Source organism: Gastrolobium bilobum, unplaced genomic scaffold (assembly GCF_033153095.1).
Source record: "Gastrolobium bilobum isolate Gb01-03AN ecotype WA unplaced genomic scaffold, APGP_CSIRO_Gbil_v1 utg26361, whole genome shotgun sequence".
Taxonomy (NCBI): Eukaryota; Viridiplantae; Streptophyta; class Magnoliopsida; order Fabales; family Fabaceae; genus Gastrolobium; species Gastrolobium bilobum.
Window position 1 is genome coordinate 51,555 of NW_026895097.1, and position 17,204 is coordinate 68,758.

At 33.3% G+C, this 17,204-nt stretch overlaps 1 protein-coding gene across 1 annotated transcript; it reads left to right on the forward strand.

The window, feature by feature from the left end:
* Positions 1-16,067: 16,067 nt before the first annotated feature.
* LOC133298529 (transcription repressor OFP13-like) lies at positions 16,068-16,862 on the forward strand. The gene has a single exon (XM_061497862.1). The coding sequence runs from the start codon at positions 16,068-16,070 to the stop codon at positions 16,860-16,862; it is 795 nt and encodes a 264-aa protein (XP_061353846.1).
* Positions 16,863-17,204: the final 342 nt, after the last annotated feature.

Here is a 17,204-nt window from a genome sequence, read left to right on the forward strand (position 1 = left end):
AGTGAATGTTTTCTAGATCCTTGAGTGCAAACGCAGTGTTGAGAGACGTAATAAGTGAGGAAATGGTAGATGCAGAGGATCCTGTAATTAAGATGTCATCTACATAGACTAACACATAAGTGGTAGCTAGAGGAGTGATTGAGATAGAAGTGAAGAATCACATTTAGTGGCAGTGAATCCAAGTCGTATGAGAGCAGTGGTGAGCTTCTCAAACCAAGCTCTAGGGGCTTGTTTGGGTCCATAAAGAGCCTTCCCTAATCGACAGACCAAAGAAGTGTCAGCAGCAGCAAAACCAGGAGGTTGAGACATGAACACCTCCGATCAGCTAGATCACCATTGAGAAGCGCATTATTGACATCCAGCTGACGTATGGGCCAACCATTGCAGAGTGCAAGTGTTAGAATAATGCAGATAGTAGCTGGTTTAACAACATGACTAAAGGTCTCAGTATAATCTATGCCTTCACGTTGGTGGAATCCTTTGGCTACAAGGCGTGCCTTGTGTTTGAGTAATGAGCCATCTGGATTATATTTCACCCGAAAGACCCATTTACAGCCAATGGGTTTTCTGTCAGGAGGCAATGAAACAAGCTCCCAAGTGTTGTTTCGAATAAGAGCATTGTATTCCTCTTGCAATGCATGAAGACATTGGGGATCAGCCAAGGCCTGAGCAACAGAGGTGGGCTCTAATGAGGCAGTGAATAGTTGTGGCTTGAAAATTCCTGCTTTGGCTCTAGTGACCATCAGATGGTGGTTCTGTGAAGAAGTAGAACTAGTAGATGGAACAGGAGAAGGAGAAAAAGACCTGCAATTAAGGTTAGTATCTGAAATAGCAGGTGATACATTGTTATGAGTAATGGACTGAGTTGACAATTCAGCATGTGTAATATTTTCAGTATGGGTAATGTTGGAAGGTACAATGGTGGGTATAAATGGCACTGTGGTTGGAGTGGATGGAGAGGCAGTAGGGATGACAGTATATGGTGGATGATTAAAGGGAAATTGTTGTTCATCGAATGGGACATGTCGAGAGAAAATGACATTACCTGATGGTGCAAGACACTTATATCCTTTATATGCTGGATTATAGCCCAAAAAGGTGGAAGGTGCTGACCTGTAGTCCATTTTGTGAGCATTGTATGGCCTTAAATAAGGATAGCAACGACAACCAAAGGTGCGTAGGAAAGAGTAATCAGGTTCTTTTTTGAAAAGTAATTGACATGGGGATGTGTTCTTGAGACTAGATGATGGCAACATATTAATGATGACAGAAGCTGTGAAAAAGGCATCTTCCCAAAATTTCTTTGGGAGATGAGATGCTGCTAACATGGATAACCCCATTTCAACAATATGACGATGCTTCCTTTCGGGAGTACCATTTTGTTGATGAATATAAAGACATGTGAGTCGATGAATAATACCATGAGTTTGAAGAAAAGGTTTTAAGGCAAGGTATTCCTTTGCATTATCAGTTTGTAAACATTTGATTTTAGTATTAAGTTGAAGTTCTGCCATGGTTTTGAAATGAGAGAAAATGGTTTGAACTTGGGATCTAGTTTTCATGGGATATAGCCAGGTGTACTTGCTAAAAGCATCAACAAAACAGATGTAATATTTGGAACCATTGGTGCTGTCTATAGGGGATGGACCCCAAATATCCGTGTAAACTAATTGAAGAGGAGTATGGTATACAATATTGGAAAGAGTAAAAGAAAGCTGATGCATCTTTCCCATACAACAAGCACAACACAAAGGGATTTTCCTATTATTGAAGGGTATTTTACAATGGGAAAGAATAGACTTTACAGTTGTGAATGAAGAGTGACCTAGTCTACCATGCCATAGTTCTAAAACATAATCAGAAAGGCATTTATTTTGTGTGGAGTTGGCTTCTGTTTGCACTTGATAGGCTGAATGCTTCACATGCTTTATTACATGTGTTCCTTCAAAGGCATAAAGACCATCTTTAAGTCTTCCTTGGAGAACTATCTCCTTGGTAGCCTGAGATTTCACAAAGCAATGGTTAGCATGTAACTCAAAGAAAACATGATTATCTTTGGAAAACTGTGACACACTCAAGAGATTCTTTGAAAGACCAAGAACATGAAGGATATTTGGTAAGGTAAATGATAAAGAGTTGGATGATGAATGTAAGGTGGAATTACCAACATGCTGAATTTTCATACATGATCCATTACCTATGCGAACTGTATCTTGTCCTTTGTTAGAAGTCTTTGATTGTAGATTAGAACCATCAGGAGTGAAGTGATTAAAACCTCCTGAATCAGGGTACCATGTTGGATCAAAAACAGAAAAATATTCTGAGTTGTTGTCATCTTGGCTGCTAGATGAGTTATGTCCAATCAAAGAGTTATTTCCAGCTACTGCAACATTGGCTTGCATCTGTGGATGTGATGATTCTTGACTGTATCCACGTTCTTGATTGTATCCAGTTCTGTTGTTGAAGGGATTAGGGAGTGCTTGATTGTATCTATTGTAACACTCTCAAGCCATGTGACCTGACTTACCACATAACTGACATTGAATTCTTCCAGATTATTGGTGCTGTGGATAAGATCTACCTCCTCCATATCTGCCATATCTTCCTCTATTGAAATTGTTAAAGCTACTCCCTCTGTTGAAGTAATGAGGGCTTCTTCCACCAGCAGTAGAGCCATAGGATCTTCCTCTGTTCATATGAGTCAGGTTCACTTGTGTGAAGTTGGACTGCAGCATACCAACTTCATTCTTTCTATGCTTTTGTAGGTGTTCTTCTTGAGCCATAAGAAGAGCCTCTATCTCACTCACGGTATATGGATCTGACCTTGAGATGACATATGTGATGAATGCATCATACTCTTCTCCAATGCCATCAAGAATTGCATTTATGTGATCTTCTGATGCAATTGCAGCACCTGTGGCTGCTAGTGAATCCACGATTTTCTTGATTTGTAACAAATAGCTTGAAACTGTAGAATCTTTCTTGCTATTCTTCAGTTGAATTTTCAATTGTTTTACCTTGGATCGAGTTTGAGAGGTAAAGAATTCCTCTAGCTTGATCCAAACTTGATAAGAAGATGGGCAGCCAACCATTCTTGTATGCAGGGACTCAGACATGGAAGCAAGAAGCCATGACATCAACAATTGATCTTGTTGAGTTGATTGATCAGCATCACTGGTGATGAATCTTTGAAGATTGAATCCTCTTATGGTTGCCATAGCCTGCTGTTTCCAAGGAAGAAAGTTTCCTTCATCCAGCTTGAACGATACTGGATTAGAGAAGGTCTGAAGTGTAGATTGCAATGTTGCATTGTTGCTTTCCACTGTATTTTGCGCAGGTTGAGACTCAGCAGCAGAAGCGTTAGGTTCCATGGATCGAAAAAGAAAGCTCTGATACCATGTAAGGTATCAGAATTAAGAGTAATGAAAGAAAGGAAGCAGAAAGAATCAACAGAAGAGTTATGAAAGTGAAAACTGAAGAAATGAATGATAATACAACAGTGATGATACATAGCTATATATAGCACTCAACTAAGGCTTAACTAACTTATAAACTAACTAGCTGATAATCAGGAATTCTGTTACATCTGATTTAATCTCTTTAGCCTTTCAGACTCAATTGACTTTTGCAGTCTATTCCATGTACAAACAAAATTTGAGTATAGCCACCGTATCCTAGTGGGTATAGTTTTTTTTCCCAATTTTGGAAAAAAAAATTCCATTCCACTCCTTTTTTTCTATTTCTCTTCCCATTTAAGTCCCCAAAAAATTCCCCCTTTTGGCCAAATGTATGTACCATACATCGGCCGTACTAAAGATTTCCCCCATGTGCAGATGTCTATTTAGCTATTGGTGTGTAATCACGTACTTGTTCTTTAGCCATTGGCTATTGAAAAGGCTTAGGAAATGACGCATTTGTAGTAGGAAGAACATGTTTTCTTATCTTTTAAGTCTTTGTTATTGGGCTTTTTAAGCTATAAATGGATTGAAACCTATATACTGTTTAGTATGGGTGATATCAATATTATTACGGCGTAATATCACTAATACACACCAATAACACCACAATTATTTAACTTTCTGGCTGGAATAAAAAACCAGAGAGACAAGACTTTTAAACATTAGGTTGTCCACAAACATTATTAGTAATTACATGTTTTATTTTGTGCATAGAAATGGTAAGAAATTACAGGCGGAGTGATATATTCATGTTAGAACAAAAATATTATTTATTTTAATGAGTCAATCATCACATGAATGTTCAGAACCTTGAGGGTTTGTAGCACCTCAGCTTCCTTGGCCTTTTCCAAGCCAATTAATAATAATAGTATAATTGGCAGTGTAGATAAGAATAAAGAAAACAAGGCACAAAAGACGCAAGAATAAAGGAAGAAATTGAAATAACTCAATAGTAGCTCAGTTAGTAATTGAGTGTCTAAGAATTTACTCCAATCACGAGTTTAAACCTTAACTACAACAAATTTTTGAAATTTTTTGAGAGAAAAATAAAGCCACATTCCCCTTAAAGGAAAATTGGTTTCATTCTTTCTTGATAGTGGTCAATGCATCCTCTCTAAATTGAAATAAGAATTGAATCTAAATGCACCCTCTGTAAATTGAAATAAGAATTCAATGTATGATAGTGCACCAAATACTTCACGCATGCCAATGCAGTTTGGCAGTAGTGATTAAAGTCCCAACAAAAATAAAATAAAATAAAAGTCCCGATCCCGAACTTTGCCTTGCATGCGGCGTGAGATCGAGAACATATAAAATTTTGAATATTTACCTATAAGTTGAATGAAATAAAATATGATACAATTTTTATATTATTATTTAAATATTCTATCTAAGACAGTACACCAAATACATCGCGCATGCCATTGCAGTTTCGCATATATACCAAATATATATAGGTTGAGTGAAATAAAATATGCTAAAATGATTATATTATCAATTAAATATTCTATGATAAAATAAATTAGTCATTTTATTATGTTATTTGAGAAGTTGATGAGATGCTAAGAAAATTAGTGAATAGTAAATTATTCTTATTTTGTTTTATCTAGTATCCTTTGCTTAAAAGATTAAAAATATTAGATTGAATGAAATATATTTTATTAAATTGTTTTATTAATTATAAATAATTTGATTAATTATAAATAATTTGATTAACAACTAATTTTTATTTTATTCTATTTCATTTCTTTCAATTTGATCATTTTTCATTTATCCAATCCGAAATAAGTTACGATCAGGGTACAAATTAATGAAATTAACTTTGCATTAAACTAATTAGAAGTGTGCTAATAGTGATGGGATTGAATAACTTGCATAAAGTTATACATTTGAATTTCAGTACCATATAAAAATTATTTATATTATAAAAGTATAGATGAGTGTAACTTAGTTGGCAATATATGCTAAGTATAATAGAAAAAGAATCTGAGTTCGATTCTCATCAAATATATATTTGGAGAGGGACGATAAACTTTAATTAAGCCCCGACTTGAAATTAGTTTCATAGTCTGTTCAAAGAGTTAAAACTTATTGTGGGGATACATGAGGGACCAACTCTTCTCAAAGAAATAATTAGGGTTGGTATATATTTAAAAAAAAAAAAAACTTAATTTTGATCAGGAGGAGATTGAAGTTTCAGTTCCAAATGAAAGGAAGAATAAAAACAAAAATAAATTCCTCAGCTCTCCAAACCAAATTTCTCTAGTTTATGGCAAAACGATAAAAATTTATTGGACATATATATATATATATATATATATATATATATATATATATATATATATATATATTGGTTACAATATTGGATATATTTTGTTCTAAAACATAGTTACTGTTAGCAGTGTGATTATTATAATGGCAAAAAAAAAAAGTAGCCATAATTGCGATTACTGGAAAACATAATATTATGATCACAATTGTGGTTGCTGACTCTAATTTGTAATCACTGTTGTTGGGTTTGCTCTTTTACTAAAGTCCAAATGGGTTATTAGTATGAGAAGAGCCCAAGGAACCTAGAGCCCATTGAGCTAGTGTTTCTTGGAACCCATATAAATAGTACATTTTAAGTCATCAGCCTCCTAGGTCTTTTTTGTGAGAAAGAGGCAAGCTCAGAATCTAATCAGTGCCCACACACTTTCCCTTCCTCCTCGAGAGATAGTTTGGAAGATCTGCCACAGTCCAGCTTCAAGGAGGTTGTTCGTGCTGCGGCGCTGAGGTGAGCTGTTCGTGAAGAGGAATCCTACAACGGAAGATTCTACACGAGACCTGCGCACCGAGAGGTAATTGTGAAACAAGGATGATTCGGTAAGCATACCAATGTACTAGGTCCTAAACAGCTTCCGCATAAATCTAAGATTTCCTACAATTGGTATCAGAGCCTTGGCTGTACATTGGTATGGGACACACGGTGATTTATTCTAACATTACAATTCTAAATTATCACACGGTGATTTATTTAAAAGCTTAAATTACATAAATTTATAATAATTTCAACCTAAAAAATGAATCCTCTCGACATAAAAAAGAGAATTTAATTAAAGTTAGTAGTGAGTCGTGCTGAAATGAACTTGTACTTTACCTTTATTAATTATATTGGACTTAGTTTTGAACTTGCTAAACTCAAAATTGATATGGGACAATTTTGGAACATTTAATTTGTTTCAGTTTGAATTGAGAACTCAGTGAGCTTAATTGATCTAAACTTACTGCAACTACTACAAAAACCGTAATCGAGGGTGAAGGAATAAGGAATAAGAAAAATAGTTTGGGAATGAGTTTTGGAAGAGTTTAATATTCTCCGATAGAATAATTGAAAAATTTAAAGGAGGGAATATAATTTCTTGTTGCATGAAATAATTTAGTCTTGTGCACACCTAAAAAAGTGGACCTACAAGTTGCAAATAAGGGTATCCATAAAAAAGTTTTGTGCGGTGGTGGGGATTGGGGAATGCATATCCCCGCTGTACTTTTGTTTCAATGCAGTGTGGATATGATTCATTTCCTGTGATGTTGGGGTTCGAAAGAAACAAGGTCCCCCATCTTTTAATTCTGTTGGAATTATAACCTAATCAAAATACTAGCATTACCTATACCATGGTCCCATTACATTCATCACACGTTAACTTGTCCAGGGAAATGGATGCAGTACTAAACCTGTTCATTCTGCTTAACCACAACGTATTACTAGTGCTGTGCATGGGTCAGGTCGAATCAGATTTTTGTGTGACTCGACCCAATTTGGTTTTTTATAGGTAAGGTATTTTAACATGACTCACTTTAATTTGATCCAAGTCATGTCTGACTTTGTTTGGATTTTTTTGAACTAGTTCAGAACTGGGTCGGATTTGACCTGACTTGATTTCTGAGGTGGGTCTGACTTGATTACTGAAGTGAGTCAAATCCGACCTGACCCGTTTTTGACTTGGTTTCTTCACAAAATTTCGTCGAAATTTCTACGTTGCAAATGACAAAAAATTTGAACAAAATTCTTTTTCGTTGGAATATTTTTTGCCGAAAAGCGACGAAATTTTTTCTCTTATGAAAATTTTTACAAAAATTAGTTTTCTATCGAAATTTAGTTTTCGTCAAAAGTTTTGACGAAAATGATTTTCTCCATCAAATGTTTTAAACGAAAAAAGAATTCCGTCAAAAATTTTGACTGAATGTTTTTCGTTCAAAATTTCGATAGGAATGTGTTTTGACAAAAATTTCGACGAAATTTTTTTTGAGGTAAATGTTTCATTAGAAACTTTTGACGAAATTTAGATTCTTTCAAGAATTTTGACAGAATATTTTTTCCGTCGAAATTTTTTATTGAAATATTTTTTGTCAAAAAATTTTACGAAAATTTTTGACAGGAATGTGTTCCGTTGAAAATTTTGATGGAAATGATTTTTATCTAAATACTTGACGAAAATATTTAGTCGAAAACTTTCGATGGAAATGTGTTTCGCTAAAAATTTCGACGAAATTTTTTTGTCAAAAAATTTAACGAAAATATTTTCGTCAAAAACTTTCGCCGAAATTTGAATTCTGTAAAGAATTTTGATGTTGGAAATGTGTTTCGTCAAAATTTAACAAAAATATTTAGTCGAAAACTTTCGATGGAAATGTGTTTCGCTAAAAAATTTCGACGAATTTTTTTTTTGTCAAAAAGTTTTAACGAAAATGTTTCCGTCGAGAACTTTCGCTGAAATTTGAATTCTGTAAAGAATTTTGATGAAATTTTTTTCCATCAAAAAATTTCGATGGAAATGTGTTTCGTCAAAATATAACGAAAATATTTAGTCGAAAACTTTCGATAGAAATGTGTTTCGCTAAAAATTTCACGATTTTGTCAAAAAGTTAACGAATATTTCCGTCGAAAACTTTTGCCATAATTTGAATTCTGTAAAGAATTTTAAGGAATTTTTTTTTCGTCAAAAATTTTCGATGAAAATATGTTTCGTCAAAATTTAACAAAAATATTTAGTCGAAAACTTTCGATGGAAATGTGTTTCGCTAGAAATTTTGAAGAAATTTTTTTTGTCAAAAAATTTAACGAAAATGTTTCCGTCGAAAACTTTCGCCGAAATTTGAATGCTATACAGAATTTTGATGAAAGTTTTTTCCGTCAAGTTCGATGGAAATGTGTGTCGTCAAAATTTTGATGAATATATTTTTTTGTGAAATATTTTGACAAAATTTAGATTCTGTAAAAGAAATTGACAAAAAATTTTGCGAAAAATTTTGATGGAATTTTTTTTCGTAAATTTTTTTGGCGTAATTACATTAAAACTTTTCTTTTAATGTAATTGTGATTTTTTTTTTCACATAATGGGTATGAGTCAAATTTTGGGTCAATGGGTCATTATTAAAAAAAGTCAGGTCTAAAACTAACCCAAATAAAAGTTGGTCAATATTTACACCAGTTCAAAAATAAAATAAGTATTTATAAGTCAAGTCAATGTCAGATCAAGAGTAAGACAAGTGAATCAGTTTTTTTGCACACCGTTGAGTATTAGCATGCAATGATCAACCCCGTAAATATATAGATCTTAAACCCTTGAGTTGACTATAAGCAGACTAGAGATACAAGTTCAACTATTTTGAATGTTACAAATATTGGAGATTGGAGGTTTTGAACGTACCAAAAAATGTGACACTGAACGAAATAATGAATAAAAGAAATGGGAGGCCATTGGCCAAACCTCTTTATTTCTACAGGTTGAGTACCACTCAGTTAGTCTATTCCTAGTTCAGTGAGTCTCTTTCAAGGGTTTCCATTTTCTCTCTGGACCTTAATTTTTTTGTGAGGCACGTGAAGAGCTCTATCTTAACAGAGTTACGCAAGACAATCCATCTCCCCACACACCCCACCTGTTATATATCATCCCCACAAGACAATGACTAAGATTATTGTTCAATCGTTCAATTTTTTTTTATTCTAGGACATTAGTAATTTTTGGAGCGAGTCAGGTCTTTTGGATATCACACGATTCGGACGGGAAAAGGGCACACATGTGTATAATAGGTCAGTTATTTTTTTTTACCCAAAATATGAATTGATGTTGTTTTCGCCATTTATCTATCCTGAGACTCACATCACCAATTAATCCACCCTTCGAAATTTTCATTCACTTTTCTTATTTTCGTATTTGAGTGTTTTAGATACAGTACTCCAAGGTGAAGAATGGTGAATTTTTGGGGGCTAAAGGGTTTAATGAAAAAATAGAGCACAGCTTCAAATGTTAGAACGAGAAGTATACTTTTATATTTGGTGTACACGTAGTCAATTAATATTAAGAAATTACGTAATTTTTTGGATCATATAAACATGTTATATCTTAGAGTATTAATATATTAATTATTAATCAATTTAGTGCCTTTAGTTATATCAAAAAAAAAAAAAAAAATAGGTCATGGAACGGGGTGCACCCGTCATCCTTTTCCCACGCAATATAGGATATTAATAAAGGGTCATGTTTATCTCATTTTACATGAGATAAATAACTCTTCTACACACACAAAAAGAGGATAGGTCTCATCAATTTTTTTCTCTTTCCTCTTATTTGTGGGTCTCACTTATACTTTTATTTCGACAACATAAAATAATGTCTTTCCTATAACATAAGAAAAATATATTCCATTAACGAACCTGTTTGGTTTACGTGTGTGCGTGGGTTTTCGTTGAATACGGTCGTTGATGATATACCTCTGCCATCGAGTTTAATCAAAAAATAGCGTGCTACCAAGAGTGTTGATAAATGAATTTTCACATGTAAAAGATATAATTTTAAATAATTAATACATATTAAATTTGAGATTTATATAATAAACATAAATTGTCTTTACTATCAAATTGTAGTAGCTCAGTTGCCACAATAGAGCTGAGCAGGTGAGAAATGAAAATGAGAGCATGTGTTCGATCTTCACAGTATCATCTTTGGGAGAAATTTAAAGTCTTAATCCGACCCGTCCAAAATCGAACTAGTCACGAAACGATGTACCGATTAAAATATTTCTAAAAAAAAAAATTGTCTTTACTCGTATTGATAGATGTAATAACAATAAAGAGAGCGAGAGAGACCAACGGGGGTTGGCTCAAGTGATAAGGTATTTGGGTTCGCTTAAGCAAGGACTTGAGTTCGAGACCTTGTGTATGCAAAAAATTCTCGCTAGGAGACTCACCTACCAATGCTAGGTAACCTATCCGGATCGGAGTGGAGCAAATCAAAATAAAAATAAAAAAGGGCGAGAGGGAGATAACTACTGGTTAAAAAAGGAGATTGTCGGTTACCCAAAAAAAGAAGAAGAGGAGATTGTCCAAACTTCATTTGTACACTTCTCTTGAGTATAGATTTTCCCTTGAAACAAAAGAGTATTTTCAGAATTATATGTTTGTAACTTCTTGTTAGGTAAGCATAAACATCTTATTCTTCTTTTTGGTTCAATTGAATGATAATATTCTAACCTTACTATATTTCAAAAATAAGTTTATTAATTCATCCAATAAAATTAATTAACATCAATTAAAAGTATTTTTTTACAAACTTTTTTTTTATAAACATTTTTTGTTACAATCTTTCTTACTTGTATAATCAAGCTAGAATATTCTAAAAGAACATAATATTGCAAAAGATAAAAGTATTTATTCATGTACATTTTTTTCTTTTTTACTTAAGGAATTTAAATTTATTTACTATTGAATTCATCTAAATATATACTAAAAAAATAAATAGTAATTTTTTTATAAAATAAGCAAGACTTTTTTAATTAGTAAAATATGTTATTTTTTAATTTATTATAAATTAGTAATGTTTAATTACTCATCTAAAATATATTGAAAATATATTTAACTATGTTTAAAAAATATTTTATTATTTTTGTGTAAGTGTTATAACCTAAATAATAGATAGGGCTGATAATGTATGAGTTTTACTTCATTTTTTGTTTACAATTAATTTATCAAATTTTTAATCCTCTTTTGAGTTTTAATTTATAAAGAGTAATTGTATTTTAAATGTTTAGATTTTACATAAATAATGGATGAAAAAAATGTAAGTTTTGAAAGGATTAAGTTACTATAGTATATACTTACATGGAATCATAGACTTATTAATGATTTTAATTCTAACTAATTTGACTCAAGTTAAATATATATATATATAGATCTATTCAATAGGACAAAGCTCTTTTAACACTTATTTTTTTTATTAGCAAAATTCATACTTGAGACGATGCTTAAGGTGAATAAGCACATTGCCACAGAAATAAATATTGGTAATCAGTTTTTTTTTTCTGGGTACAATAAAAGGGCAGAGCTCCAAGAAAGCAAAAGAAAAACATCACATAAAAGATAAACAAATCAATCAGGGATCCTATTACTACTACTGGCAACACCCTTTTGATCAGAGATGATAAGGAGAAGTAGATCAGCAGCAGCTGAAGAAGGGTAGCAATAAGAACCCCAAGGGTAGGAGAGAGCTTTCTTAGCTAACTAATAAGCACACTTGTTACCATCGCGCTTCACATGAAAAAACTCAATATTCCATTCTTTACCCATCCAAGCTCGAATCCTAACTACATCTTAGTGTATGTGGAAGCGTGAGAAAGTTTCATTGATGAAAAACAGAAAAGGTGTTACAGTAGAGTTTGTACCTTACCTATCTAATATGCAGAGTACACTGCTTATATATGCAGAAAGCAAAAGACCAAAAAATAAAATAGTCACACACGTGACTGGACTAACAAACTAGCTAACTACACATGGTTAGTGTAACAAACTAACTAACTACACATGGTTAGTCTAACAAACTAACTGACTTCTAATTACATAGCAACTACCAGTTAGAAAACTAACAACAGATTAATGATACAGAATAAATAACATATTCTGTATCACCCCCCCCCCTCAAGTTGGAAGGTGGATGTCAAGTAACCCCAACTTGGAGATAAAATCATGAAAGGGAGCTGGTTGTAGGGCCTTTGTGAAGACATCAGCAAGCTGTTGAGTAGTAGACACAGGCAACAAATGTATTAAACCAGCCACAATCTTCTCTCTAGTAACATGACAATCAAGTTCAATGTGTTTACTACGCTCATGAAAAGAAGGGTTGTGAGCAAGATGGATGGCAGCCTGGTTGTCACAAAACACATTAGTAGGCTTAGTCATAGGCACTTGGAGATCATGAAGAAGGTAAGAAAGCCATTGAAGCTCACATGTGACAGTTGCTAGAGCTCTATATTCTGCTTCTGCAGAGGACCTTGAAACTGTACTTTGCTTCTTTGACTTCCAAGAAACAAGAGAATCTCCAATGAAAATGCAGAAACCGGTGGTTGATTTACGTGTATCAGGGCATGTAGCCCAATCGGCATCAGCAAATCCAGAAGGAATAAGAGAGTTTTCAACAGGAAAGAAGAGACCCTTAGATGGGGAGGCCTTTAAATACCGAAGAACTCTACAAGCTGCATCATGATGAGCCTTCATTGGAGTAGCAACAAATTGACTAAGTTGTTGTATAGCAAAAGAAATATCTAGTCTCGTATTTGTAAGATACAAAAGACGTCCCACCAATCTTCTGTATGCAAAAGGGTCATGAAACAGCTCTCCCTCTTTCTGTCTAAGCCGTAAAGATGATTCCATAGGAGAAGGGGCAGGCTTAGCACCTAATAGGCCATTTTCAGCTCTGATACCATATTAAGAACCTTGAGGTCACCACCCCAAAAGCTAGCTCAAGGGGTGGGAGTGCCCAAGGCCTTATAAAGGCCATATTAGTTACCCATCCAATCAATGTGGGACTATATATCTCAACACGCCCCCTCACGCAAGAGCCCTTTAGGCTAGAAGCGTGGAACTTGCACAGGCCCATTTTTGGTTTACCTTTTTGTGCTTTTTTTTATTATTTTAATTCCACTTTTTAAAGCGGGGGACGGTGAGGCTCTGATACCATCTTAGTGTATGTGGAAGCGTGAGAAAGCTTCATTGATGAAAAACAGAAAAGGTGTTACAGTAGAGTTTGTACCTTACCTATCTAATATGCAGAGTACACTGCTTATATATGCAGAAAGCAAAAGACCAAAAAATAAAATAGTCACACACGTGACTGGACTAACAAACTAGCTAACTACACATGGTTAGTGTAACAAACTAACTAACTACACATGGTTAGTCTAACAAACTAACTGACTTCTAATTACATAGCAACTACCAGTTAGAAAACTAACAACAGATTAATGATACAGAATAAATAACATATTCTGTATCACTACAAGAGGTAGTTCTTGAGCTTCTTTACCAATATTGGTAAACAAGTTAATAGCAAGAGCATAGTCACTCTTAATAATAACCTTTTTGGTACTTAGCTGCCAAGCAAACTCACAGCCTGTAAGGATAGCTCGTCATTCAGCTTTGAGAGGAGAACAAAAATTCAAAAATGATTGGAAACCACTAACTCAAACACCATCAGAATCTCAACGGATCCCCCACAAGCAGCCTTTCCCATATTGACAGCTCCATCCACATTAATCTTAAGCCAATCAAGAGGAGGTCGAACCCAAAAAGAGAAGGAAGAGAGGAGCTAACATTAAGGTGATTCCTAGGAGAGGCCCACGTGATGGGAAAAAAATTTAACATTAATTTAGAAAATTTTGTCTAATATTTACCAAAAAAATATTATTTTGGAGCAAAAATTATGGTGTATTTATAATTTTAATTTTTTGCAAGATTATAATAGTCTTCATCATTTTAATTTTTTAATCTTTCAACCACAAAACGACGTCGTTTCGTTTAACATTAGACAAAGTTTTCTAAAGTAACATTAGATATATTATTCTCTTATCTTAATAGAATATGATATTGTTACTACCCAATAATGTTATTACCAATGTCACGACCATATCTTAACCGTTGATTTTCGCCAATCAACGATTATTATTTCCACAAATTAAACTCATTAATTAATTATTAATTCGCAATAAATGATAACTGTTGATTGAAAAAATCAACGGTTAAATATAGTAATAATATTGATAATAATATTATTTGGTAATAACAATATTCGATCCCTATCTTAATAGCATAAAATGTAAGAAAAAGTGTAATACGAAAACAAAGAGGTCATTCGTCATAAGACTACTCAGCTCCTAGCCAATTTATTGATATTTAGCTACGCTCATTGAAAAAAAAATTAAAATGAATAAAAATAAAATAGTTGTACAAAAAAATAAATAATTATTTTACATTTATTTGGTACACTAAAAAATTTAAAACCTTTTTAAAATAAAATACAGTCCGTTAACACTCTATTTGGAAAGAATTTAACATACCATAAAGTTTAAAGTTAAAAAAAAATCGTATTAAATAATAATAACTAATTTTTTTGAAAAACTTGAACAACGATTATCCTAATGTTGTAACGTTTAAGTTACAGATTCTTGAACTGTGACCCTTTTACGAGGAACATTTGATTTTTTATTTTATTTTTTTTATTGTCGATACATTGAGAAATTATTGAACAAACAATTTATTCCGTGACGGAGTCAGCATGGCAAGTCAGCTAGTGTCAAAAAATTCAACTAGTGCCTAAATAGTTACAGTTCTTTAACTACGACCAAACGTGGCTAATTTTCAAAAAAAACTTCACCACCGATCGGACGAGCATTAAAATCTTCGGGTCTTAAATAAATTGGTATATATAATATTGTGGTCGACATGATACCTTATTATGATATTGCAAATACAATTAAATACCATATATTATATTTGAAAGTCTTATGGTTTAGCTTAAATTGTAGAAATACATTTTTAAAAAATCTATCAAAATATTAAAAAAATATTAATTTGATAATTAATCAATACTTATTATTAATAACAATAAAAATTATTTTCAACCCACCCTTGTGGATACCTGATATATTATTTAATTTCTGTATTTTAAATTTATCACTTACAGACGTGATACCTAAGAAAGTGTATTATTTTTCTTTTCGTGATATCAAACTATCGCTTAGATACGAAAAAGTATTACTTAGATATTTTGTGGTATGATACATATAAGATTTTGTATCTTATACTATTCTAAGACTATAAACTAAAATTATAATATAATTAAGGGAAAACTATTTCTATAATTGTTAAAGGAATAGTTTGTCTGTCACATACATAAAAAAGAGAGTAGTAGCTCTATTAAATTTTTCTCTCTCATTTTTTTTTTTTGTAGTTTCTCTATTTCATTTTTGTGTATACGATAGATTCCCGCAACTGTATAAATAATTTTCGCTATAATTAACTATTAAATATTAAAAGAATAGAAATACTTCAACAAATATATTTTAATAATTTTGCAGTTACATTTATTTCCAGAGCCTGAAAAAATTTAATAAGAAGATCCGGTAAGCTGACCCCATTACCCCAATACAGCTTTCAAAAGTGTCCCACCACATCTTTAAAATCTTCCCTCCCAAGGGCAGGAGTCATATCTGACCTGCCATTAATGCCCCCAATCGACTTAACTCACATTTCTAAAGCTCCAAAATTCATTTGAATCCACATTTCACATCAAAAACCAGATGGGCAAGAAAAAAATGAAGCTCCTTTCTCTTCTTAAGAACACACAAGTTCTGTCTCTCTCTTCTTCTTCTTCTTCTTCTTCTTCTTGGCCTTGGCCATCTTGTCACCAACCTAGAACCCTCTCTTTTAGAGCCAAAGATGACACATTCAAAACTATTAACTCAGCCTACTTGGATGCCACCATGGACATCTTGGAGAGCTCTGAATCATTTTTCACCGTTTCTCCCAAGTCTGATAGCTTCTCAATGGCATCTGAGGAATCCATAAAAGAGGATTCAATTGAGACTGTGATTCGTGGGTTGCGTTCTGAGAGGCTTTTCTTCGAGCCAGATGAGACCAGCTCTATATTAGAGGCTAAAGTAACAAGCTTGCCATTCAAAGACAGTGTGGTTTTATCCATGGAATCTCAAGACCCTTATGTTGATTTTCGAAAGTCCATGGAGGAGATGGTAGCGGCTCAGGGTGTGAAAGATTGGGAGGGTCTTCAGGAGCTTTTATGTTGGTATTTGAGGGTCAATGGGAAAATCAATCATGGCTATATTGTTGGTGCTTTTGTTGATTTATTGGTTGGTCTTGCATTTGCTTTAGGTTCATCATCATCATCTTCTTCTTCTTCCCATTCTCCTTCTTCTCCTTTATCGTTTCATAGTTCTTCTCTGTCTTCTTGCAGCACTCGGTGTGTTTCTTGTTTGGAAGCTGAGGTTCGTACTCCTAGTTCATCTTTGTTGTTAGAACATGTTAGGAAGGGGATTAAACACAAAGATGAGGCTTCATCTTCGTCTTCAAATACTTGATTTAAGGTTGAGGGGAATTCTGTGTAGTATACTCAGTAGTTACAAGTCACTTTTTTTTTTTTTTTTTTTTCATGACTGTGCACACGTATGGAGTAAATGCAACCGTGCGAGGGGAAATTGAGAATCTGAGATTGTCACTTACTATTTCCTTTATTGCATGGGAAGACAAAGGAATGGAAATTCCGATTTTTGTCTTTAATTAAATTATGCTTACCATTCCTGTAAAAGTCATTATCTCTTATCAATCTATATATATGTGGCTAAATGATAGCAAATCCTCTGGTTGCTTTCACTGCGATAGGACAGTGTCTCTTCTTTCTCAATCTGAACATAGTTTTTCTC